Source organism: Ambystoma mexicanum, chromosome 14 (genome assembly GCF_040938575.1).
Source record: "Ambystoma mexicanum isolate Mex_15411 chromosome 14, UKY_AmexF1_1, whole genome shotgun sequence".
Taxonomy (NCBI): Eukaryota; Metazoa; Chordata; class Amphibia; order Caudata; family Ambystomatidae; genus Ambystoma; species Ambystoma mexicanum.
Window position 1 is genome coordinate 403,442,596 of NC_090940.1, and position 27,741 is coordinate 403,470,336.

General features: G+C 47.5%; 1 protein-coding gene across 2 annotated transcripts in view; it reads left to right on the top strand.

The window, feature by feature from the left end:
* Positions 1 to 27,741, top strand: part of DISP2 (dispatched RND transporter family member 2) — a 727,615-nt gene that overhangs the window by 530,933 nt on the left and 168,941 nt on the right. For both annotated transcript variants that reach the window (XM_069637532.1, XM_069637533.1), the window contains one exon: positions 22,072 to 22,193. In XM_069637532.1, the coding sequence (XP_069493633.1) occupies positions 22,072 to 22,193 (122 nt within the window). The remainder of the gene's footprint in view (positions 1 to 22,071; positions 22,194 to 27,741) is intronic.

Consider the following 27,741-nt stretch of genomic DNA (forward strand, 5'->3'; position numbering starts at 1 on the left):
GTATATCATGTGGACGCGCATTGTGCCACAGACTCATTAGAAGGTTGGTTTAATTCTGTTGCAGATGAACACACCACGATTTCATCTGTGGATGCAGAGGCTCAGGAAGACGATTCGGAGGGTTTGGCCAAATGGGCTCATCAGAAATGTGGGCACCTCGGAGAAAAGGCTACTATCAGGTGGTCACAAGCTCGAGGAATCAGTCTTCCTTTAGAAGTAGTGAAAATGATCATTTTGCAATGTCCAGTGTGCCAACACCAACTGCATAGACCTACCCCTCAGATTGTTCGAGGTACATTGCGAAGAGGAAAATTACCAGGTCAAATTTGGCAGATTGATTATATCGGTCCCATGCCAATCAGTAGAGGTTGTCAGTATGCATGCACTATTGTGGATACATACTCAGGATATTTTATGGTTTTGCCGTGCAAACGTGCAACACAACTGAACACCATCAGGTTGTTAGATCAGATCATACTACATTATGGAGTGCCTTTGCAGATTCAAAGTGACAATGGATCACATTTCAAAGGCAAATTAATCCAGGAGTATTGTCAGGAAAAGAGCATTGAGTGGTTGTATCACGTACCGTATTACCCAGCTGCTTCAGGGTTAATTGAACAAATGAATGGGTTATTGAAAGAACAGTTGCGCAAATCTGGAGACGCCAGTTTGGCAGGCTGGCGTGATCGTGTGTTTGATGCGGTGCAAGTATTAAACAATAGACCTGTGTATGAGCATGAAACTCCTTTGATGCGATTAATGACTCCTACTTTACAGGTTCAACCCAATTCAGTCAGAGAAATACTATTGTATTGGGATATTACTCCAGGTTCTTTAGCTCCCTATCGAGCAACTCCAGAGTCAGCAGGGGTAGACTTGCATTCCCATGAAGAAATCAGATTAGACCCGAGAGGGATGGTTGTAATTGAAACAGGGATTGGAGTACAAATTCCCCCAGAGCATATGGGATGGATTGGCCGTAGATCTGGCCGAGCATTGAAGGGAGTTCAAGTGTTGGGAGGGGTAATTGATGCTGATTACCAAGGCGAGATTAAAGTCATCCTAATGAATAGTGGGGACCAATTGTTATCGATCCACAAGGGTGGTCGAGTGGCCCAATTGATCATTATTCCTGTTAAGTTGTCCATGATTAAGGGGGGCGCTGTTGCGCACGTTGGAAATGGCCGCCTGATCTAAGAGCTCCCGCTCCACCGAGAAATCCTGAGCTAGTTTATCCGTCCAGCGATGCCTGTTTCGGCTCGGACGATCTGGGGGGCTGGCCCGGCCGCCCGTGGGTGACCAGACGAAATCCTGAGGCTCGGGGTCCAGGGACGCCAGAGATACGGCACGATTCAGATTGACCGTACACAGAGGGACAGGAATCCAGAGGCGTGCTCCAGAGCAGTCTACTACAGAGCCGCAGCGCGGCTGAAACGGCTGGGCCCAAAAGGAGAGGAGCTTGGTCCCGGCTCTGCCCTGACACTCTTCCGGTGACACGTTACGGCATCTGGGCTGCCGCGGCGTGGACGACTCTCCGGCCCGTACCTGCCCAAGGCCCGACCCAGCCCCGGTAGTGGTTGCCGCAGTTGCTAAGCCCCAGAGAACTCCTTACGAACAGTGCGGTGCAGGGCGAGGCATCCGGTGCAAATCGCAGTACGCGGCCTGAGGAACTCTGCGGTAGTAATACCCACGCGGACGACCGGTAAGGAGACGAGGCTGGGCAGAGAGGGAGCCCCCGCGGGATGCCACATGGTCGGCCAGGGTAGCAGCTAAATCGGACCCGCAATCACCCTTGTTGAGGTGGGAGGCTCCAGTGCCCGAGTGGGCGGGAGACCAGACAGGGTGTAGGCCCGGGTTCTGGCGGTGGCCCGGGACCCCTACTGGAAGCTGTAGAACATTTGGGATACAGTATACTGCACCACCTGGAACGCCATTCATCATGGGGGAACCACAGAGGCGGCAATGGGCTCCAAGACTCTGGGGAAGCTGAGGAAGGGTCCCATGGACGCCTACACGGGGGGTCAGGCCGCGGCGGCCGACGCCCACGCGGCCGACACCGAGAACCCCGCTGCTGAATCCAGTGAGAATTTGGACAACCTAACAGCTATAGTCCAAAATGGGTTTCGCTCAATAAACACAAAATTGGATGATATAGTCTCTACCATCGGCTCCTTAAAGGCTAGAGTGGAGAAGGGAAGCCTACGCATAACGGAAACTGAAACCCGCATCAGCACTAATGAAGACACTATCTCGCACCACAGCCGTGATATCATCCAAATTAAGGAAAGCATGACGAAGCTACAGAGCAAGTGCGAGGACCTAGAATCACGCTCCAGGTGCAATAACATTCGTGTCGTGGGCGTAGCGGAATCATTTGGAAAGGGCCAAATGGAGACACATCTTGAGACACTGCTTAAAACACTATTCGGACCGGAGACTTTCACTGAACAATTTCTGGTGGAACGAGCACATCGTACGCTGGCCCCTGCACCTAAACCAGGCGCTGCACCACGCACCATAATTGCTCGGCTCCTCAACTATAGAGACAGGGACACAATCCTACGAAAAGCGAGAGAGGCGGGCACCCTTCACTATGAGGAAAGTCGCATACATTTTTATCCTGATTTCTCCTCTGGGGTCCAACCGAGCAGAAGGTCCTATGAGCCAGTTAAGAAGCTCCTAAGAGAGCGCCAGATTCCATATGCTTTAATGTTCCCGGCAAAAATGAGGCTTCAACATGCGGGCAGGGCCCATTTCTTCGAGTCCCCAGCGGAGGCCATGCATTATATTGAAACTTCCATACCCCTTCCTCCCAGAGGGGGCAGACCAGCACAAAACAGGCCCAGACCCGTGGAATGAGAAACACTTGTGTGTCGACCCTGCTTGGGCCCGGGGCCCATATGAGTAACTGATTAAGGTACACCAGGCACTTTGGTTGGTGGAGTTGTTGGACCTGATCGGCAGCCATGTGAAGGTACATGGCCACCCGTGGAATGTTCCAAAAGTTGGATGGGCTACATCGTCAAGTTGGGGGTGATGATGAGGGGGGGTGGGTGGGACAGGGTGAAGGGGAAGTTACGTTCAGTTGTTGGATGGATTTATGGTGGCATTTTGTTGAGGATTTTGGCTACCTTCCGGAGCTACCTCTAAAGGGAGGGTGGAATGGGACGGCCTGTTGGTTGAAAAGTAAAGTTTTGGTCACGTTTGGGCTGGCACTGACTGTATGGCACGAATACTGTGAACTCGTCAGATTTGAAAATGGCTAATGTTCCATCGCGGGTCCCCGGTGGTGGGCTACAGGTTAAACTACTGACGTGGAATGTGAGGGGGTTGAATAATCCAGTTAAGGTTAGGAAGATCTCCAACTACGTCTCCAGGCATAATCCACAAATACTGATGTTGCAGGAGGCCCATGCAGTGGGGACGGGTAATTCTCACATCCTGCCCGGGTGGGGTCCCCTGAGGTTCCACACGGACTACTCGACTCGGTCCAGAGGGGTTCTCACCCTTATTCACCCAGGCCTTGGGTTCCGGGTTGGAGGTCACAAGGTCGATCCCCAGGGAAGATTTGTCATGGTCTGGGGGGAGGTGGCTAACCAACAGCTTCTCCTGGTCAATACATACGGCCCCAACATTGATGACCCGGCCTTCTACCTGGATATATATCAGATGGTTATATCACTGGATGTTTCGGGTGTCTTGTGGTGGGGGACTTCAACTTGGCCATTGATCCAGTTCTTGATAGATCCTCTACGGTGATGAGACCCCCAAGCAGGACAGCACTGAATCTTAGACATGTCATTGCACAGCTCTCACTGGTTGATGCGTGGAGGGAGGTCCATCCGGGCAGTAGAAGATACACGTTTTATTCCTCGGTACATGGTTCCGAGTCCAGGATTGATTACTGGTTGGTCTCCATGCCCATGACGCCCTCGGTTGAGCGATGTGAAATCCTGCCCTGCACCCACTCAGATCACTCCCCAGTATGGTTGGAACTACTATTCTGGAACACCCCAAGTCCCTTCAGGAGGTGGAGGATGTCTGGTGGAATGTTATGTGACCCCGGGGTAGTGGAGTCACTCCATGTTGAAATTTTGGAGTTTCTGTCCAATAATATCGGATCGGTCGACAGACTCAACAGTGTGGGAATCATTCAAGGTCTGGTGAGGGGTCTGTTGATGTCTAGAACTACGGGTATGTTAAAGGCTGTGAGGACCGAACTGTCGTCTGTTGAAGGAAAGTTAGATGCACTTGAGAAAACATATTCAAATACGCAAGACAAGACAGTACTAGCTGATATACACACACATCTCCAGGAATTTGACAAGCTTGCACTGAGGGAGGTCCGATATGTGGCAGCCCCGATTCGGGCGCGCAGGTACGGGGAGGGCAACAAGGCTGGCAGGGCGCTCTCCAACCTAATTAAACACGATAAACAACCCACACAGATCACAAGCATACGCACGCAACAGGGGAGGGTTCTCCTTGTGGATAAGGACATTAACAGAGAATTTATGGAATTCTATAAGAGGCTATACTCTAACCAAGATAAGAAAACATCAGCAGAAATCAAGACCTACCTTGAAGCCCTCTCCCTCCCTAGGCTCCCTGATGAGGTGCGACTGACGATGGATCAGCCGGTAACGACGGAAGAGATTGGGGAAGCAATCAAGGATCTGTCAACAGGCAGGGCACCGGGGTCGGACGGGTTGCGCGCTGAATTTTACAAGGAGTTCCGTGAGGAACTTGTGCCGATACTATTACAAGTGTGGGAGGAGGCACTCGAATCCGGCAGATTGCCCTCAACTATGAGAGAGGCCATAATAGTGGTACTCCACAAGCCCAGGCGACCACCACAGGACGTTTCGTCCTACAGGCCCTTGTCACTCATCAACACGGATGCTAAAATCTTTGCAAAGGTCCTGGTGAATCGCCTTCTGCCAGCAGTCCCAACCCTAGTCCATCCCGATCAGAATGGGTTTGTCCCTACTCGATCTACAGCCCTAAACCTCAGACGACTCTTTGGTATTATGGCACAGATCGACCCCGCGAGGAGCGCAGTGGCCATATCCCTTGACGCTGAAAAAGCGTTTGACTCGGTATCGTGGGTCTATCTCCTTTCGGTGCTTGAGGCGTTTGGGGTGGGTCCCACCTTTATACGATACGTAAAACTCCTATATGCGGAACCTGGTGCCCGTGTCCTGACCAATAAAGCCATTTCCGAGATGTTCCTCCTGGAGAGGGGGACCAGACAGGGGTGCCCTTTTTCGCCCCTACTATTCGCACTGACCATTGAACCTATGGCGGCCGCTGTCCGTCTTAGACACTCAGACAAAGGGATCACAATGAAGGGTTCCACCCAACTAATTTCGCTTTACGCGGATGACACATTGCTATATATCAGGGAGCCTGAGGTAAATATAGCACCCATCATGACAGAGATCCAGGGGTTTGCAGATTATTCCGGGTATACTATAAATATGTCCAAATCGGAAATATTCCCTCTAACACCTGCCACCCGATGCCCTACAGACACAGGGGGACTCAAGTGGTCCGCAGACCACATTAGATACCTGGGAATACTGGTCTCCAGGGACAAGCTCACACTCTATGCAGATAACCATGAGGGCTCCCTACAGGCATTAGGCTCCAAGCTTCAGATTTGGGGGCGGCTCCCAATTTCCTTAGCCGGCCATGTTGCCATTCTTAAAATGGTGGTCCTCCCTAAACTTTTATACTTATTTGCCAATATTCCTATATGGCCGGCAGGGCCTTCTTCTCCAAGCTCAGATCCAGGGTGGTAACATTTCTCTGGAACGGGAAGACAGCTAGGATTAGCTGGGAGAAAATGACAGAGCCCTATTCCTCTGGAGGGATAGCGGCCCCCGATTTCGAGCTTTATTATTACGTCTCCCAAGCCCAATTTGTGAAATATTGGTATAATGCCGAGAACAGTACACCCCATGCATGGATAGAGGAACATACCACACATCCCACGAATATACAATCAGTTATTTTCGATCCAAAGTATAAAGACACATGTGCATATAATCCGGTTAGCTGTACAGTCAGGGCATGGATGGCTATATTCAAGAGGCTGGGAGTGGAGGCCCCCTACAATCCAGAGGTACCGCTTTGGGACTTCCCGGGTATACCCCCCACGCATGATGCTAACATACAGGAGTCCTGGGACCCTAACGGGGAAATGAAGCTGGGTGACATGTTTGTTAATGGTGTTTTTGTGGACCGGGGTCTCTTGCTGAGGGCACTGGGGGGTGGACCCCTGAAGACGTTGCAATATTACCGTATGAGGTCTGCATTCCAGAAGAGGTGGCCTCTCTTCCCGGATGAACCCCCACCCCATCCATGTGTGCAGTTAGTAACATCTAAAAATGGCCTGGGGATTTCTAGGTTATACACAGCTGTTCAAGCTCATACCCCCACATTAAATCAGATAAAGGAGCAGTGGGAAGCAGATTTACAGGGCACCATTGAAGAAAAGAAATGGGCCAGCTATTGTGCGTTATCCAAGAAGGTCTCGCTTAATGCTGGCCTAAGGGTGATCCAATTTAAAATCCTGAACAGGCTACATTATACACCGGCCAAAATCACAAGGTTTGCACCGGACGCCTCTGACGCCTGTCCTAAATGTAATGCTCCTCAGGCTGGATCCTTTCACATGTACTGGGACTACCCGGCACTGAGGGGATTCTGGAGGGCGGTGGCTGAGCTGCTGGAAGAAATCACTGAGGTGCCCCCCGATTTGACTCCTCAGAAGTACTTGTTTGGGGACATTGGCAAGCAATCAGAGAAAATTAGAAGATTATTTAACATTTCATGCGCTATTGCCAAAAAATGTATTTTACAGAAATGGAAAAGTTCTCTCCCGCCCACCCTGAACCAATTCCTACAAGAATTGACACATGTCAACGAGTCAGAGGAACAGTTTGTTTTAACCCGACCCTTGGCATGCAGACCCAAGGACATTTGGGGCCCGTTCAGATTCTACCTATGTAATATGATTACTGATGCTGACTTGTCGTCATAATATTGCTATGTGAAATGTAACGGATATTTTACTCCTGATGTAACAGTTAAACAGATCTGCTGTGGTGTAACAGCATATACGTGACCACTAATAAAAAAGAGTTTAAAAAAAAAAAAGTAGTCCATGATTAAGAAGGGGGAGCCTCCTAGAGTGTTAACTACCCGTGGGGATCGCGGTTTTGGCTCTTCAGACAGTATGGTACCGGGTGCAAAGGTGTGGGTGGAAAAGCCAAGTGGCCCACCAGTGCCCGCAGATGTCATTGCATCAGGCAAAGATCAAGTAGTTTTAGTCATGGAGCCAGGTAGAAAGAAATGGCAATATGTGCTCGCAGACAAATGTTACCTGAGAGAGTGATGTACAACACTGATATCTCTTTTCTGGGTTTTCCTTGTAGATCCTGTGTCTGGCTGGTTTAATTGTGGTACTAAATGGGCTCCAATTGGGAGAGTTAAACAGCCTGCTGCTACCAACGAAAAATGTCACATCTGTGCCAGTGATCAAGGGGATACTAATAGTGATGAATAATGTTGACCCAATGCAGCCTCATGCCGATGTCGAAAAGCCAGCCAGACCGAAGACATGGATTTGTGAAATGCGGCAAACACGTCAGGAGCAAGTGAAAACAACCTTGATGCCAGTCATGCGAGAAGCATTTTCAGGACGGTGAAAACATTCTCCTATGATCACCCAGACGGAGAATATGTGGATATATCTGGCACAGCAGGTGCTCAACAAATCGCACTTCTGTTTTACTGATGTGCCCAATGCTGAAGCTTTACTGACTACGTGCTTAGTAGCAGTGCTGACGCCTGTTCCAGTTTTAAAGCATATCTTCGGCGTCACACACAATGATTCTTTGGTTCAAGATTCGTATATTAGGCAATCTTTTTCCGTTTATGAGTACTGTAGGTTTTGCCAAGAAACCGATCGGAAATGGAGAAATTTGACACGTGTTATTACTTATATTATAACCCAAGGTGATGTATGTTATGTTATGACCTGCAATGCACAAGAAATTGGAAAATGCCAACAGATCGATTTAACCAAACAACACAATCATACAAGGTTTGAGCAGCGACTGTGTTCGCGAGTGCCACGCACATGCACCAGTGTAAATAATACTATGTCTTGTAATCATACAGTGATAGCTGCCAGCCATTTGAATCATGTGAAACTTCCAACAGGATGGCTCTTTTCATGTGGCAACACCACATACACTTATATTCCAGCTAATATTTCCGGAGGTCCATGTGCTTTAACTCGATTAGGACTAATGATGTTTCCTTTACACCCAGCGATAACTCGAGGTAAACGGTCAACTTTTGAATCTGTGGGCCTATCTCCTGATTGTGATTCACATGTACACTTGTTATCAGAAGCTGAGGTTCTAGCATTAACCCTTTCATTAGTGGGAGTTTGGGGTTTAGCTGCTGGGGGTTACAAATCTTTGATGAAATTGGCATGTTTAGTAGTCAAAAGCCTTAATCATACTTCTCAGGCATTAGAAGAATTACTCCTTGATAGTCAAGTTATTAGAAAAGCAACTTTGCAGAACAGAGCTGCTGTTGATTATCTATTGCTAAAGTATAATTTAGGGTGTAACGCATTTGAAGGTATGTGTTGTTTTAATCTAAGTGACCATTCACGATCCATTGAAAGTCATATTCGAGGTTTGACGGATCTCATTTCTCAAGTGTCTCAAGATCGTACTGGGAATTGGTGGGATTGGTTATTTTCATGGATATCTGATATTGGGGGTACACTACGGTACGCTTTTGCTTGCATTTTCATTATATTAGCTATCATAATAGTTTGTTGTTGTTGTATTCAATGTATTCCCAATTTAGTTTTAATGTTTTGTAGGTTTCAGAGACTGGCTCCTTTGCCACCGGGCTATGGAAGGTAAATATCCAAGGGTGGAATTGTTATGCTTGAATTAAAATGGCGCTGGTGCGCAGTGCATTCTGGGAGCGCTTGGAGCCATGATGGATATTTACTTCATGCCGCAGTGAAAAGCTGCACACATTTTGCTGAGTGTTAGATTCACGGTGCTGAGGAAAACATGCTTTCCAAACCTGGTATGCGGTCAAGGACATTTCTGCTGGGAAAGCTAACTTTGTTATGGTTTGCTACTGTTCTCCGTGGAGCGTGTTTTTAGAGGAAGGAGGCACTCTGCTCCTTGAGGGTGGCTGTCGATTGACCCAGCTGGCAACCGACGGCTGCTCATCAACTGCTCAAGTGCCATTTCCAGAAGGTTCGAGAACTGCCACCCCTTTTTGGAGTGTGTATATATGCGGAAACCCGGAGGTGGTCAGGTGACAGTTCAGCCGGAGGAGGACGCTTCTGTCTGGCACTCCTGTGAGCTGTGGTGCTCTCGGCCTGGCTGTTCCCGGGGTCTTCCAGCCGCTTCTGGGCGAGATGAGGAATCCAGTTACGCTCACGGTGATGTATTTCCTTTTGAACTCTTTGCTTCTTCTGTGATTTATGTCTGTATTATTTCTGTGAGTTATTTCTATGTTATTATTGGTTGCTTCTGAATTTTGAATAAATAGCCGTATAAGTGCTGATTATCTTCTGAGAGTGTGTGGTTGCGAGTTATTGCGTCTTTCTGCGTTCAAAGTATTGGTTCTATAATTGCATTGGTGATTTATGTTTTTCGTGCACTCTGGGGAGAGCAATACACTGTCACAATACAGTGGCAGAACCCTATGCGTGTGTTTTATTGAAGTTTCATCCTCCATAATGTTGCGCTTGTCCCTAATGCTTCACTTAAACCCTATTGCTATGCATGCTTCAGCTTTTTACACAAAGATACAGATCAGCCCACTTTTCCCCTGACCCTTTTCCACTTTTTTACACTTTGATTTCACACTCTTTCCACTTTGATTTCACACATACACACACACACACCGCGACTTATCCACCTTCCTTCATTTTTTACCACAAAGGACAGCAAGAGAAAATATAAAAAATAATTGACTAAAATCCAGGCCCATTCCTTACCGAACCACTACTGTTTTAGCTTATATCCTTTGTAATACCACCTTCCCAGCATTTTTTAATGTACTGAGGTTAGCATTGCTTCTATCGTCATAGAAGAATGATTCGTGGTGCTACCTTCTCAACCTATTATGGCTGAGGATCCCTTACTCCCAGTCCTAATTGGCTGAGGGTCCCTTCTTCCATTATAAAAAGTAGAAAAACAAAAATATGTGACAATTTCAATACATAACCCACATCCTATTCAATCTACTCCTTAACACATCACCTGAAATACTATCCAATCTATTCCTTATCACCAAAAGTCCTATTCCATAGGACATTGCAGTTGGACGTGCGGGTGTCACTATGTCCGTATCAATCAAATGTTCATCGCTATTCCGAAAAGACTGTTCACAGTCTAGCATGATACTGTTTGTCGCAGTGAGAGACTGTCGAAAAAACGCTGCAGGGAATTCACCGCAAAGCCTGACTACGCGAGGTTGCAATTTCCTGCAACAAGAACGCAGATACCTGCAGTGTTCAAAAAGTAAGCGATATAAGGTCTGTAGTAACAACAGTTGTGTAAGTGACGCTGCAATTAAATATCCTGCCCCTGCCCTGTCCACCTAAATGATAAACTAGAAGTATCACTGGGGTCAGAAGAGAAAAAGATCCCAAAGATCACTTAGGGCCTGGTATTAATAAAGAGAAGACCAAGGTCGGATGCAGCCTATCTCCACCATTGGGGCCGAAACGCACTGCGTTGACATAATGTGCTGCAATTTCATCCATTGCTAATTTTCTTCCCTTAGAGGTGATAGGTAGTAAGCACTCTAGAAATAATCAAATGTATGTGTGTCCTCAGTAGTTTGATGCAAAATATTTTGGAAAGTAGCTTCTTTGGAAATCAAATGAGGTGGTGTGCTTTTTGTGTACCACCTGCACTTGTGATACTAACTTAGTTTTTGTTTAGAAATGTGCTAAGTATTATTGTACTATATGTGATACATGTTTTTATGTATTTTTATATAAATAGAAAAAACAATGTTTTTGTGAAAAACAGGATGAGTTAAGAATAAAAAAATATGTTTTTCCTGTTTCCAAAATCGTTTTTAGTTAAGGTCTGGTCGATGAGAAGTTGATATGTATGTAAACTTCAGGGTGAACATTAGGTTGTGATAATTGAAATATCATTACACATGCAGGAGCAGGAGGTAGTCCATGTTTCCTTCTTGTTGTATAAATAGTTAATAACATACAGTCTAAAAAGGGAAAATGAAGAACAGGAAGTCATGCGGGAAAAGATATTAACAGAGGCAAACTTGGAAATAACTAACTTTCTCCCTTTGGACTGTGATCCAATCTACCTTGTCAATGAGAACAGTAAAAACAGCACGTTCCCAAAAAAAATAAGGATGGTTTAATCAGCGATTCAGGGAGATAAAAAATGCATTATGTACTAAGTTAAGATCAAGCAGCAAAGAGTCTAGGATTAAAGGCAGGAAGTAAAGAGAATATACAAGGGCCCAGCAAATTGGTAAAAAGGAAATAGCCTTGCACCTACAAGAGGATTTGACACAGGCTGCAAATGATGTCAAGTCCTATATTTACTGGCAGTCATGACCTGAGCCATGTTTCTGCAAATTATGTCAACTCCCATATTTACTGGCAGTCATGACCTGAGCCACGTTTCTGCAAATGATGTCAACTCCCATATTTACTAACAATCATCACCTGAGCCACGTTTGGGGGGGGGTAGTTTTTTAAATTGTTATTCAATGGAAAGGGCGTACCATTGAGTCTTAGGACTGATTGCAGGGGCCTCCCCTTTTATTTAAAATTTAGGGATCAAACATAGAGCCCCCCCTAATACTGTCCTTCTTAATCTTATTAAATATAACTTTTACTTAAGCACCAGCCTAATACTAAATGTACTTACTGCTATTGTGAGAACCAATCATACCACTCCAATTGTGCAGTAATTATTCTGGTTATACCAAGGGTGATACAGCGACCTGGAATTAAGGGTGCTGGTAGCAACGTAACGGCACACATTCCGGACTGCCACACTATAAGTCTGCGGGCGGGGGCCGTTGCGCCTGGCAGGTCTGACCTGCTGGGTGCAAGGGCACCCGCCCGCAGAGTTTTCACGGAAGCACTGGCACCGTAAGCAACAGCGCCAGTGCTTCCATCACCCCACTCCCATGGAGTCCTACGGGACTGCATGATAATGGGGATTAACATTTGCCAGCGCCTGACCTTCTGATCTGCCGGGACTTGTAATGTCAGGAAGTCATACTAAGATGTGATTGAAGGCACTCCTGAGTGAGCACCACCCCACAGAACAGGCTGCTTAGTTTCATTTGTTCTCAGTAGAGGGTCTCTCGCATTTTTGGCAAATATTGGTGAAATGAACAGTCAGTGAACAATGCCTGGTAGAAGTGGGGATGACTAATAGAAATATAACGGTGACACATAGGGGGTGCTTAGCGCATGCATGCTGATGAAAGTGGGTGGCTTACTAGTAACAGACGGATGAAGCAGAGGTGGGACAGCATGCATGCTAGTTAAATAGATTGGCAGTCTCACAAAATACCAACACAAGAAGTAAAGTTTCAAGCTTGTATTTATTTTATTTTTTTATACTTTGTTTAACCCTAGGGTTTTTAAAAGATTACAAGCTTGTATCTATAAACTTAAAGTGTTCAATGATAGTGAGGACTCAGACTCTGATGTATTCCCTTCCTGGATTGACACAATGGGCCTCATCACGAGTTGGGCGGTAACGCCGGCGCTAATAGTGCTGGCGCTATCTGCCCTACCGCCAAATCCACCGGCGCTATTAGCACTGGATCATGGGTTTGGCAGATTTGGAATTCCCCATTCTCCATTGAGCCCATTCGGGAATGCCCCATTCCCCATTGGGCTCAATGGGGAAATTTTGCGCTCATACTGCCGGCAGATTTCCCGCAGGCGGTTTGAGCGAGAATTTTCAGCTAATTTCCCCCCAGCTCAGAGCTGGGGAGAAATCCCCCAAGGCCATGATCTGGCGGTAATAGCGCTACCGCCGCATTTAAGGGTTACCGCCAGACTCGTGATGAGGCCCAATGACTGAGGTACACCTAAGCCTTTCGAGTTTTGGGATGGAATAGGACTTGGCTTATTGAGTCTCTAAATTGGAGCTTTAACTGACTGTGTTTTAGGACCGCTTCTGATTCCAGTTTGTAGCCTGCTTTAGTATGTATCCACATGGTTTTACACACATGTTCATACACATGTGGAGCTTTCCCGGTTCAAGTAGAAAGTGTATGTCAACCTTATTCTGCTAGGATTTTGATATACTTTAGAAATATTCTCTCCTGTTTTCTGTATGTAGGATGGTTCACCTTGACTTTACAAAGAGTCTCATATGCTTAGGAACTTTCTCTCCCAGTTCCTGCATGTAGCGTTGCTCAGCTTCGCTTGTCAAATACTCTCATGTGTTTTAAGGCCTGTTGCCCCTAATTCCTTGGTCTCACAGAGACTCTCACACACCTTAGGGGTTTCCTATCCTAGTTACTGTATGTAGTGTTTTAACTTGGCTTCACAAAGATTCTCACAATCTTTTTTTTTTCTTCACTAGTTCCTCTGTACAGAATGCCTTCATTTGACTCCACAACAACTCTGATATGTTTTAGGAACTTTATCTTCTATCTCCTATGTCCAATGTTTCTCAACAGGGCTTCTTAAAGATGTTCATTGGCTAAAGGACATTTCTCTCCTTGTTGCTGTATGCAACATGTATCCCATTGGCTGTAAATGACTCTCATATGCTTTAAGAACTTTCTTGCGTGGTGCTGTATGCAACATGTATCCCAATGACTGTAAACGACTCTCTCATGCTTTATTGCCTTTTTCTCCTTGTTGCCGTATGCACCATTTATCCCATTCGCTGTAAATGACTCTCAAATGCTTTAGGAACTTTCTCTCCTGGTGCTGTATGCAACATGTATCCCATTGGCTGTAAATGACTCATGTGCTTTAGGAACTTTCTCTCTTTGTCACTGTATGCAACATGTATCCCATTGGCTGCACATGACATCCTTGTGCTTTAGGGCCTTTCTCTCCTTGTTTCCGTATGCAACATGTATCCCATTGGCTGTAAATGACTCTCGTGCGTTAGGGCCTTTCTCTCCTTGTTGTCGTGTGCAACATGTATCCCATTCCCTGTTAATGACTTTCACGCTTTAGGGCATTTCTCTCTGTGTTGCCGTATGCAACATTTATGCCATTGGCTGTAAATGGCTATCATATGCTTTAGGGCCTTTCTCTCTGTGTTGCCGTATGCAACATGTATCCCATTGGCTGTAAATGACTCCCATGCTTTAGGGCCTTTCTCTCCTTTTTGCTGAATACAACTTGTATCCTATTGGATGTAAATGACTCTCTTTCTTTAGGGCCTTTCTCTCCTTGTTGCCATATGCAAAATGTATCCCATTGGCTATAAAAGACTCCATATGCCTTAGGAACTTTCTCTCCTTGTTGCCGTATGCAACATGAATCCCATTGGCAGTAAATGACACATGTGCGTTAGGGCCTTTCTCTTCTTGTTGCTGTATGCAACATGTATCCCATTGGCTGTAAATGACTTATGTACTTTCAGGCCTTTGTCTCACCATTCCAGTTTGCTGTGTTTCTCAGCTTCCAACTCACCAGTATGCATTGCAAACTTTGTCTCAGTTGCCGGTCTGCTCTTCTACTGACCAGGAACTTCAAGAATGCTGAGTACAAGTCCCGGCATGCACTTTTGCTTGTCTTACTCTTCAAAGTACGCGATTAGCAACTGTCTCTCGTGGACCCCTTCTTCAGCACGTCTCCAATTCGTAATGCCTCATGGTCCTTGATGCTCCTTTCCCACTCCTGGCCACTTTATCCTACCATTGTTATGAGTTTGAGATAGGTTATTTGCTGGCTGCTCCTTCCTTGCTTTGATGGTGTATGGCACAAGTCTGTCACCCTCACACCTTTTAGTTGCTGTCTACGTCTTTCCGTTTCCTCCTCCCTCCGGATCTGTAGCCCCAAACAGGCCAAGCCTCTTATCAGTTGTTCTCTCTGTCCTGCTCACTCCACACTGGGTTTCCATGGTATACCGTTTCCGGGTGACTCTGTGTCTGCCTTGAATTTGGCGTGTCTCCCCCACATCGCCCTTTCCAGGCTTCTCCATAGCCGACTCTCATCTATGGTACAATGTTTGCAAGTGGCACCTCAAAATGCTGCCTTCCTTCGCTGCCTCACTCTTTCCCGAATTATCTGCAGCTGGTCCTCGTTCTGAGTGCATGCCAGCTCCACAACTTGTCCTCACTGCTCACTGTCAGTTGAGTTTGTGACGTTGCTTCCTTGTCCCGGCCCAGGCACTTACACGCTAGCACTTCAGGTGTTTTGGTCTGCAGGTCAGTCAGGTGTTCACCTCCACTTATCATTACCCTTTTGTAGTTCGTGGACCTCCCGGATAGGTCTCGTGAACAGTCTTAACTTCTGTGTTGGCAGTCTGTCAGAAATTACGCTGTAGTTGAGGTTATTGCATGTCTATGTTATTATTAAAGAGTAGTAATACAAGTAAGCAAATAGTAACCTTGGCGATTACACCAAACACAAGCAAAAATCTGGTGTAAAAAACAGAAAAGTGAAAGAATTAAAATAATTAAATGAAGTGTGTTATAACCAAATCAGAATGTAAACTCGCAAAACTATTTCTAAATAGGGTATGTGAGTAAAAAGGGGAATGATGTCTTCACCATATAAGTTCGAATTTTGTTTGCTGCTGCCCAAGAACAGACATTAACATTTACAAATAAGCCCATTCATTTGTGGTGGCATAACTAATGGGTGTTAGCCACACCTATTGGTTCACATTATCAAAGACATTGGCCCTCATTACAAGTTAGCTGGTCCGGAATCAACGGTGCTGGTAGACCCGTACCAGCACAGTTTTCCATACCGGCTCATTCTGACCCGCGATGGTGGAAACACCATCACGGCAAAGCATCCCCCACAGTGGCAACACACCCGGTAGCTCGGTGCACGTAAACAGCGGTGATGACTCGGCACCCCCAATCACCAGCAATGCGCAATACCGGGCACATTACGAGTAGCACGGACACGGAAACACTGCCAGGATCAATGCGGACATGGCGTTAAACAGTGGCAGGTGAGCTGCAACAAGCCCCAGGTGTGCACAATCAGGCCAGCTGCACATCATAGGCCACTGGGAGCCTACAAAAGGGCAACACCCAAGCCACCTTCCAAAACAACCATGCTGTCAGCCGCCCTAGAAGCAATTGGGATAGGGAACCTGCAAGCAGCAGTGGCAATTGAAGCAGCACTGAGGCAGACGAGGAGGCGGCGTAGGCGCAGGAGGCAAATCAGGAACCCAGTGGCCATCTGTATTGCTCTCCCCAAAGTGCACGGAACAAACATAAATCACCAATGCAATTACAGAGCAAATACTTTGAACGTAGACAGACGCAATAACTCACAGCCACGCACTCTTAGAAGATAATCAGCTCTTATACGGCTATTTATTCAAAGCTTAGAAGTACATAGAAATAACTCACAAAAATAATATGGACATAAATCACAGAAGAAGTAAAGAATTCAAAAGGAAATACATCACTGTGAGCGTAACAGGTTTCCTCATCTCGCCCAGAAGCGGCTGGAAGACCCCGGGAATAGCCAGGCCGAGAGCACCACAGCTCACAGGAGGGCCGGACCTAAGCGTCCTTCTCCAGCTGAAGTCTCACCTGACCACCTCCGGGCTTCCGCATATATACACACTCCACAAAGGGAGTCAATTCTCGAACCTTCTGGAAATTGCACTTGCGCAGTTGAGGAACAGCCATCGGTTGCCAGCTGGGTCAAACGAGAGCTCCCCCCAAGAAGCGCAGTGCCTCCCTTCTCTAAAAACACGCTCCACGGAGAACAGTAGCAAACCATAACAAAGTTAGCTTTCCCAGCAGAAATGTCCTTGACCGCATACCAGGTTTGGAAAGCATGTTTTTCTCAGCACCGTGAATCTAACACTCAGCAAAATGTGTGCAGCTTTTCACTGCGGCAAGAAGTAAATATCCATCATAGCTCCGAGCGCTCCCAGAATACATTGCGCACCATTACCATTTTAGATCAAGCATAACACCATCCCAAACATCAATGTGCAGCAGGGATCACCCCACAGGCAGCCAGCAATACCCTGCATCAGGGCCTCATCCTGAAACCTGACCCCAAGTCAAATACATACATTATACCAGCTTGACAGGGCCTCAATCATATCAATCGTCACCCTCAATGAAGAAGACATCAGCAGCCAAATCGCCATCCAGACTGCAATTCCCCCCCTGCTGAAGGTAGTCTCCGTACTTCATTTCCTCGCCACCGGAACCTATCAGCACACTGCTGGGGAGCTGCACGGTCTGTCACAGCCCTGTTTTCCCAGGATCCTGCTCCGGGTACTGGATGCGCTGCTGTGCCATTCGTCAGAGCACATTGGCTTACCTGCCCAGGTCAATGCCACCAAAGTGGCCTTCGATGCCGTTGCCGGCATGCCAAATTGCATAGGCACATTAGATTGCATGCACGTGGAGTTGACTGTCAGACATGCAATTGAGGCGGTGTATCGCAATCGGAAGCAATTCCACTCACTCAACATCCAGATGGTCTGCAATTCCCAACAACTCATCACGCATTGCTGTGCATGTTTCCCGGGGTCCACACACAACTCAATGGTATTGCGGAATTCAACACTGCCACAGTACATGGAACATTATGCGGGACAAAGCACATGGCTTTGGGGTGAGTACAACTGCCAATGCATGACCCCTGTGTATTTGGGGGGAGGGAATAGTCAAGGCCCACAGTGTCCCAGGGTGTTGGGTGAGTACAACTGACAATGCATGACCCCTGTGTATTTGGGGGAGGGGGGAGTAGACAAGTACCAGATTCCATACAGGTTGCTGCGGCAACTGGAAAATTGCACCATGCCTTGTGACGCCAAAACATGCCCTGCCTATCTTCATGTATACCCTAGCCATGGGGTGGCACAAAATGCATTGGCAACATGAGGATGTGAGTACCTCCCCCTGCCCGATGTAAATTTGCTACTCCCCTGCACAGAATGGGTGCATCTCGTGCTGAGCGCAGTGGTCACATCGTTGCTGTGTTCTGTCTGCACCTGATGCAGATCTGCCCATCACCTTACGATGCATGAATCACCCAGCACATCTGAACACATGTACATTGTAATGATTGGAGCATGTTCTTGCCTAACATCACTCCACGAATGTAAGCATCACAGAACTCATCATGGAAATGTGATCCAAGTGTGCACAATAGATGAGTCAAACATCTGAATACCAGAAAGGGCATCTGTGGACTGTATCTGATACAGACAGTAATACCACAAACAGTAATATGTGCCCTTAGGATCACTCCCATGCAGGTGATACCGGATAAGCGCTCACGCCATGGCTGGTGACGCCCATACGATGGCCACGGAACAGGCCTACAACCGAGCACACATACGGACACATGGCATGATAGAACAGACCTTTGGACTGCTGAAGGCCAGGTTCTTGTGCTTGAGCAGATCAGATGGCGAATTGCAGTACAGCCAGGTGAAGGCAGGGAAAATAGTGCTTGCATGTGCTATGCTGCACCATCTGTGCATACGCAGGAACATTCCACTGCCACCGGACATCGAGCCAGCAGATGAGGATGATGATGATGATGATGGGATGGGTGCACTACCAGGCAGGGGTGCCATTGATGGACAACATGCAGATGGAGAACTGATACAGAATTTTTTCTGATATACCTCATACGCACATTCAGCACTTCATGTCGTAGAACTAGAGTAAATGATTTCTACACACACAAAATAAGATTGTCCACTCGTCATTTGCATTTGCACACCAGCGTATTGTGAAATTAACAGGAGTAACTGGTTTAGAATTGAAATTAAGACCACACGTGCCCCCCCACCTCCCCAACGTACCCACCCACCGACCAGGTCCCAACTAACAAACCCCACTAAGGATCCCCCCACCTCCCCAACGTACCCACCTACCGACCAGGCCCCAACTAACAAACCCCACTAAGGACCACCCCACCTTCCCAACATAGCCACCCACCGACCAGGCACCAATTAACAAATCCCACTAAGGACCACTCCCACTTCCCCAACGTACCCACCCACCAACCCGGATCCCATCACGACTTCGGCCTGTTTTTTGCCACGCTTGGGTCCATGGTCGTCCTTCCCAGTCGCTCCAGCCAGCCGTGATGACCTCCTCCGGGGGCTGCTGGCCACAGAGCTCGTGGGAGTGCTGCTGGCGGATGGCAAAGTGGGGTTTGGTGGTGGCACACATCCCATGAAGGCCTGCTGGGCAACCAACATCGTCTTTGCAATGTTTGATATTATGTTGTTGCCCTCCCTGACCCTTTGTGACAACACCATGTTTGTGGTTGCGAAACGCCCTATTGCACGTGAAAGGCTGCGCATGCAGGTGGCACTGCTTTAACGCTGCAGACGGGCCTCCTCCCGTTGGAGCCTTGCCTCCTGAAGCTGTTGCTCCACATGTTGCGTCAGAGTGTCCTGGCGCTGTTTGATGCGCTGTAGACAGGCAGTGAGTTCCTGGAGAGAAGGTGTGGGGGAGCGCATCGGACTGTGCAATGCCACAGGGCTGAATGTGTCCTGCTGCTCAGGTGTAGTGTTGACCCCTCATTACCATTCCGGAGGGCGTTAGCGGCCTGATGAATGTGCACACTTTCGACGCTCTCAGAATCATTGTCGCTTGTTGGGGCACAGGCACTTGTAGGTGCACTGGAAGTGGCTTCATGGGGATTTGATGGTGGTGCATGCAGGTCTGCAGGTGCACCGTGGATTGTGGTGTCCGTCGTGTCGTGCAACAGCACCGTAGCAGATGCATGGCTGCCGGAAGTGCTGGCGGTGTCTTGCTGGCATTGCCTCATCCGACGGCCTTGTGCAGTCCCCCTTGACGTTGTCTGTTCTGCATTGTCACTGTCAGTTGATGTACCGGTGGGGGATTGTAGGGCATGCCGTTAGTGGTGTGACAGGATGTGTATGGGGCAGTCACATGCAACACACTCCTCATGCTTCATCCACTTGCAAGTGCACTCATTGATGGGTGCTGCACTCAGGTGTGTGAATCAGGGCTTGCACTCAGTTGCACGCCGTCTGGCTGTCCGGGTGGTGTTGTCACATGGGGGTGCTGGGTGTGGTGGGGTTGATGGGGGATGTGTTGTGTGCCTCTGTGGCCCTGGCTGGGGTGGGGGGCTGTGCTGGGTGTGGTGGGTTTGTTGGGAGATGTGTTGTGTGCCTCTGTGGCCCTGGCTGGTGGGTCTGGGGGGTGCTGGGTGTGGTGGGGTTGATGGGCGATGTGTTGTGTGCCTCTGTGGCCCTGGCTGGGGGGGGTTGGGTGTGGTGGGGTTGATGGGGGATGTGTTGTGTGCCTCTGTGGCCCTGGCTGGGGGAGGAGGAGGTGCTGGGTGTGGTGGGGTTGATGGGGGATTTGTTGTGTGCCTCTATGGCCCTGGCTAGGGCGGAAGCGGGGGCGGTGCTGGCCTTCCTTCATTCGCACTCATGGCTTTGCACTCTGTGTACTTACCAGCCCTGGCAGGTGTGTGCGCTCCGGTCTCAGCATCAACGCCACCCTCAATCCCTTCCAGGTGCAGGATGCTGCTGCGCCTCTCCTCCCATGTTTGCAGCTTCAGTGGGGAATGCGGTCCCCCTCCTGTGGCACTGCTCTGCTGTCTGTGTGCTGCCCGCAGATTCCTGACCTGCAGCCGCAGGTCATCCCAGCGCTTGTAGCAGTCCTTCACTGTCCGCACTATCACACCCACAGCTGTGCACTTCTGGGCAGCCTCAGACTATATCTCCTTTCTACTCTGCTGCGTGGTGCACCTCTGGTCTGCACTGAATAGTACTGCTGCATTCTCCACAATGTGCTCCACGAGCACCGCCAGTTCTGCCTCGCTGAAGCGAGGTTTCCGCTGCCGGATTGCTGGGACCCTTGATGTCATCTCCAATAATCATTTTCACCAGTCACAGGAGTTCTAGGCCTTGTGGTTCACGAGGATTGCAGTGGATTGTGCTTTTTGTAATGGCTGCCGCTCTCTTTACGGTTTTCGCGATCACGGTATTACCGGCAACGGTATTTCCGCATCCGCTGATACCAGCATGGCCGGTGCGGATACGTATGTACCGCTGACATGTGACCTGGTGCATTCGTCTCCGTGGATGTTACCGTTATGGCGGTGAGACCGGTTCTGCACTGTTCTGGGGCACACGCCTGCCAACCCGTAATTATACCTTACTTCTGCATACTTGCGGTCGCGGAAACGGTGTCACCGCCATCACGGAAAAAACAGATTCCGGACCAGCTAACTTGTAATGAGGGCCATTGTGAGTGTGTACGTCTAGTGTGCTGTGTTAGTGCATTTGCTTATCTAAATTGAAAACTAATGTCGAACTCATGCCTTGTCGCATGGCTTCAAGAGTTCTCTTATAGAGCAAAATGAAAAACAACCCACCCTTGTGATTGAAATATTGTGTGCAATTCAGCCTAAGATAGGCTGTAGTGGGTGGTTAGTATGAAATTAAAGTATGCAAAGTCACTGTGAATATGATATCGTCTAATATCCTTTCCAGCACCTATGGAACCATACAAAGCCATACAAAGAATCACTTAAATGCTGTTTGGGAATTTGCTGACTCTATTCAAGTGTTTCTTTTTCTGATGAGAACATTTTGCAATACACAAACAAGTGCTGATTTGCATGCCAATTTCCATCAGAATGTGTGTATAGTCATGACTCAACTATGTGCCTTTTCTTAAATAATATGTATTTATTGACGAGTGAATACTTAAGCAATTGCGTGCTTGAAGATTGCACAATTCATGTGCTTTTTGTTTTACAAGTTTCTTTGAGGTACACAACTCTTTTACATCCCGACTTATTGTGAAATTGGATTCTTTCCATTGCAGCTATGATGACATGGGTCTTAGCAGCAGAACCGAACAACCCACCAACAGCAAAAGAGATGCTCGCCCACGCAGAATGGTTGAACAGGATTACGAAAAAGATGGTTTCTTCTGTGGTCCACCAGGTGAATGGCAGCTAGTTTTATGGATTACTGATGCTACTATACTTGAGAACAACATGTGTATGTATATTGGTCTTTTTTATTGGCCGATTAAGCAAGCTCACCAACACATGTGGCCACTATTGTGTCCCCAATTTATCCCTGATGTACGCTGGGCACAGCCTTACTAGACACGTTCTATCGTCTCACTACTAGGTGGCTCCTTATCACTAAGCGAGGGTTGGCGCATCTTCAGACTCTGTCCGCAACATAAACGGACACACTATGAGAAGGAGGGTATGACATAAAAGTTCTTTCAAGCCCAAAGCTGTGCCTGCACCCATCCGACAACACACCATTGGTGGACTAGAGGTTGAGCGCTCCCCTGATGGACCCTCTATCAACTTGTAACTAGGGTTCAACCCTGGTGAACCCTGCGGTCAAGTGGGTGAACTCCCCAATAAACTATGTACCTGATTGTGATCCACTCGTCAACATTATTATGTCACTTCATATAATAGACAGTACTAAGAATACAGGATTTTGATTTTAGTTATGTAATTTTTTTGGTTGGTTCACTTAAGTGGTCCTTCCCATAAAAAGTCATATAGAACTGTATTTCATCTTTTTTTTTACATCTAATTTATTTCCACAGTCTTATTTTATGGTGGATTCAAGTAAATGTTAACAGGATCGAAACAACGGCTCAATTTCAGTGATTTTTTTCATTAAACAGCACCTGTAACACTGAGTTTTTTTTTACCTTACTAAGTTTTTTAACTTACAGTAAAATATAGGGGCGATGTGGCTGTCTTATGTGCTGTGTAACAAAGAAGTATTTTAAAGCACACAGATGTGTAGATGCCCGCCATTCCTGTCACTCTGATAGGTTTATATATAGGCCACACATCTGGGAAACCCTCAATAGACTGGGGCCGGGCGCTGTCCTCTTGATTCCTCTGTGAAAGCATTGACACAAATTTAATTTGAGTTTTTGGTGTCCCACATCATTTTTTGGCAATTTTTTGTTTTATTCTAAGGGTCTGATGACAAGGTTGGTTTTAGTGCTAAAATATCTTATATTTTAGAATACTGGATGATACCACTTCCTCAAATCAAATGCTTCCAGCAGCAACCTAGACCCACCCCGAAATCCTCTGTCATAGGGAAAGTATGCAATGGTGAAAAAAAGAAACCTAATAAAAGATTGAGCCTCATTATAACTTTGCCTGTGTGGAAATAACGTAGCGTTATTACTGTATACCGGCGTGTTTCCGCATCAGTAAAGTACAAGTTTTCCAGTCGGGTGGAGGAATTACCGCCAGCCAAGAGCTGGAGGTAATTCTGCCATTCTAGCGACAAAAATAGCCGGTGTTACCGTCACCTCTATCACTGGTGCCGGTAATACTTTATGATTTTCATTCACCACAGCCCGATTCTTATCGACTCTCCCCTCGACTCATCGGCTGTGATGAACCGCTTGGCTTTCTTCTTTACTGGAGTCAAGGCCGGTACCAGGGCCGGGCTGTGATGAATGAAAGTCATAAAGTGGCAAAGTGAGAAAGTTCAAAGAACTGTAAAAGTATAAAGGGGAAACCAGCTGCAGAGGCAGACCGGCACCACGTGGGTGCTGCTCCAAGAAACTTTGGTTGATCCCCATCTGAGTAAAACTACAGAAACCAGAAGGCCGTAAGAGAGTCCCCAAGTTAGGTCAATGTGGTCATACAGGAGGTCAAGCAAAATCCCTGTACAGTCGAGACCCTTTGACCTACGAACTTGAGAAAGCAAGGGAAGTGAATCCTGAAAACAATTATCAATGTGAAGTAGGCAGGAGTGAACCCGACCAAGTGATGCTGACAAGAAGGGGGCAAGTCTAAATTCCAGAGAAACACTATGTTGACAAAGGTGAACCCGGCCGAGGGATGTCCACTATGAACTGTTCAAAATAGACATTGGGCCTCATGTCCGCAGAAGCCCACCAGCGGACCCGGGGGCCGCACGGAGCTGCAGGAGCAGCTCCACTCACATCTGCCTGGACTGCAGGTAAGCCCTAGGGGCTATAGCATTCTCATGCTCTTTCTCTGACTTCATCCGCGCATCGAGCGCATACGGAGTATATGCCCATAATTGCCGGGTTGAGTAGCGCGTTAGCTACATGAGCCAACATATTTTTAAATATGATGCCACAGTGGGAAATGCCTCCATCCCTGCCCGACCGCCATTGAAAACCACAAGGGTTCCTCCAGCTCCAAGATGGCCGCTGCCATCATCTCCTTGTAAACTCAGGCTGCACCGATTGCCAGCAGCCCGCCCCACCAGCTGATTGGGCTCTCCATTCCTAAAGAAGCGGATCCTGATTCGCCGGAAGGCAAAGCCGGCCCACAACGAAGGCACGGAACAAAGGCACAGCGCCTGTCCATGCCTGTCCCTTGCCAGACCTGCCACCTGCCAGGTACGCTGCCCCACTGCATATAGACCCATATCCTAAAGACTACATGGTTACATGGATTCAGGAATATGTTTCCTCGCCCAGGACCCCTGCACTGACAAATCTATCATACGCTTTCTGTTCACCCCACGTATACTACTGACTTCCCTCCACAGAGCCACCTGTGTTCCATTACAAGGTAACCCTCTGCCAACTAGAATGTAACTCAGGGGTGTTGCTAGGTCTGGAAAAGACCTGGGGCTACGCTGATGTCGAAACTGTTGGGACTGGGGGCTAGCTAGCCTTTTGGCTGTAGCTCCTGAGATTCTATCCGGGGCTACAACCAAAAGACCAGGGCCTATAGCCCCCTTAGCCCCCCCCCCCCCTAGCAACGCCTCTGATGTAACTCAACCTTTGCGCTCTCTGTAATCGAAAGTTGGCCACTTGGAAACTTTCAGCTACAATTGTTTTTTTGCACATTTTGGTAGCCTGTAGCTAAAATCGAATTTGACTACCTGTACCTTCTAGCTTTAATCTGCACATGTTGTGAGCCGTTCTGCTAAACTGAAGTTGCCTATTTGTGAACCCTCAGCTACAATTGTTTTCTGCATATCTTGGGTGCCTTCTGCCCATTTTGCACTTGCCAATTCACAAACCTCTCTGTAACAAACTGACCTTTGAACAGTTGAACCCTAGTCATTATTGTATTTGTTTATCGGTGAGCGTCTCGTTACTGTAAATTGTGCCCACGGCTGAGTCTATAGCTTAAGTTGACTTACATGGGGCCTCATTTACATGGTAGGCGGTAACCATGGCGCTGTTAGCGCCATGGTTGCTGCCGGTACCGTACCGAGTCCGCCATGGTGAATGGCGGAATTACCGCCACATTCCAAGGTGAGTGGGGGCGGTAATTCCCCATTCACCATGGCACTTCCCCATTCCCATTTGAGCCCCCATAGGGCTCAATGGGAATGGGGAAGGCGGCAATTACGGTACCGCAAATTGCGGTACCGTAATTGCCTCCAAGGTCCCTTTGCGGGCCCGTTCCTTAATGGCTGGTAAAACCAACCGTTGAGGTCGGGTCCCGCAAAGGGACCTCGTAGGAAGGCGGTAGGGGATTACCGGCACTGGTGCCCTTACCGGTGCCGGTAATCCCCTACCGAGTTCCGTGTAATAGTCTAGACTGTCTGGCCTATCCTGAGCTCTACCACTTAGATTTTGCTGTATTAACCATGCTCACCTGGCTCTTACTCACTATGTTCCCCTTCTGTATCATGTTAGATACCATTCCCTGCAGTGATAATAGCTACATTGCCTTCACTAATGGCCTCGCCAAACTTGGATGCCCTAGACATTACCCTACCCCTGCCCTACACCCTTTCTACCTACCACTCGACCATTCCCACATTTCCATCATCATAATCTCAGCACCACTGACATCAGCCGCCCAATTGTCACTACTCCTGACAGAACTTTGAAGCATCCCAAGCCTAGTGTCCCATGCGTGACTGGGAGCACTACTCCAAGTAGCCAGCCCAACGGTATTAAAGTTAGACCTAATCACTCAACAATCAGGCAGTCAACCGGTAACGTACCTACCATCAATCCTAACTTCATAACCCGCAATAGTAGACTAGGTATGAGACTTCCCACCACCAATAGTAAGCACCTCTCTAAAACCCACAAGAAGTCCAATCTCAAGGATTCAACTTCAACCAAACTTAAAGTACAACCCTTAAAAGGAGCTCTACTTAATGTCAGATCCCTTGTTGCCCACTCCACAGAAATTGCAGACACCATCCTAACCAACGATCTCGACTTCCTGGCCATAACTGAAACCTGGCTACATGAAGCTGCAGGGCCGCACTTAACATTAGCCATTCCCGACAAATACTCCATCCTTAGAGCCGACAGACCCGATACGCGCGGAGGAGGACTAGCCTTTATTTTGAAATCCTCACTAGACATTAGAACAGTCACCTCCCCTACACTAAAATCGTGTGAGCACCTCACAATCAAGCTACAAACTTCTCCCAAAAGTACGATTACCATTCACCTAATATACAGACCCCCAAGCCCGCCGGGTCCCTTTGAAGAAGATATAACCTCCCTTATAGCTGAGAACGCTAAGCCTTCCGCTCAAACTATCATCCTTGGAGATTTTAATCTTGGATACAATGATCCCAAGGACTCCCCTGCATCCTCACTAGTCTATGCCCTAGCAGAACATGTCTTCACACAACTTAGCTCTCAACCCACTCATCAGAAGGGGGGAACTATCGACTGGGTAGCGGCCCACAATTGTAACATTATCTGCAATACCCCTCAACCTCTCGCATGGACTGACCACTACCTTGTGCCCTTTGAGATTAATACTCCTATCCAACCTCTAATAAAATGCCCCGCGGCACCCGCATGCGCGACCAGGAACAAGCGTAACATCACTGCTGAGGCACTACTACCTTTGGTCCTGCCCACCCTCAACGCACTCCTTGCTACTGCCAACATTAATCTACTTGTCAATAGCTACAACAACACTATGGCCAATGCCATTGATACCATCGCCCCATTAAAACTTCTCAAAGAAAAACCCAGAGCTTATTTGAACTCCTCGTAAACCCCCGAACTTAAAACACTTAGAAAAAAGAAAGCTAAGCTTCAAACAGTATGGAAAACCACACAATCTGCTGAAAATAAAACAAATCTAATGAATATCTCCTCACTCTACAAAAGAGAGATTATTCGAACTAAGAAAGAAACTTACAATGTCAGGATCAACCAGGCAGGCTCCTGCACCAAAGAGATTTTCACTATACTTAAGGAATTAGAAAACCCTAACTCTGCTATTGATACTTGCACCAAAGATAAAACTTGGTGTACTAGTATCCAAAATGCCCTTGCCAACAAAATTGTTGGGCTCCAAACAAAAATAGAAGATAAACGCAACCAACTTACCAGTAGCATGCCCACTAACCCTAGTACACTAGCCTCTACCGACTCTAACCCAGGCTTCACATTAAAAAAGGTAACAATTTTGGAAGTAGAAAACATTATAGCATCATTAAAACCTAACTGCAAAGGGGCAGCTGCCCTGCCCAGATCATAAAAGACGCAGCCAGAGAACTATCCCCTTTTATCACAAAA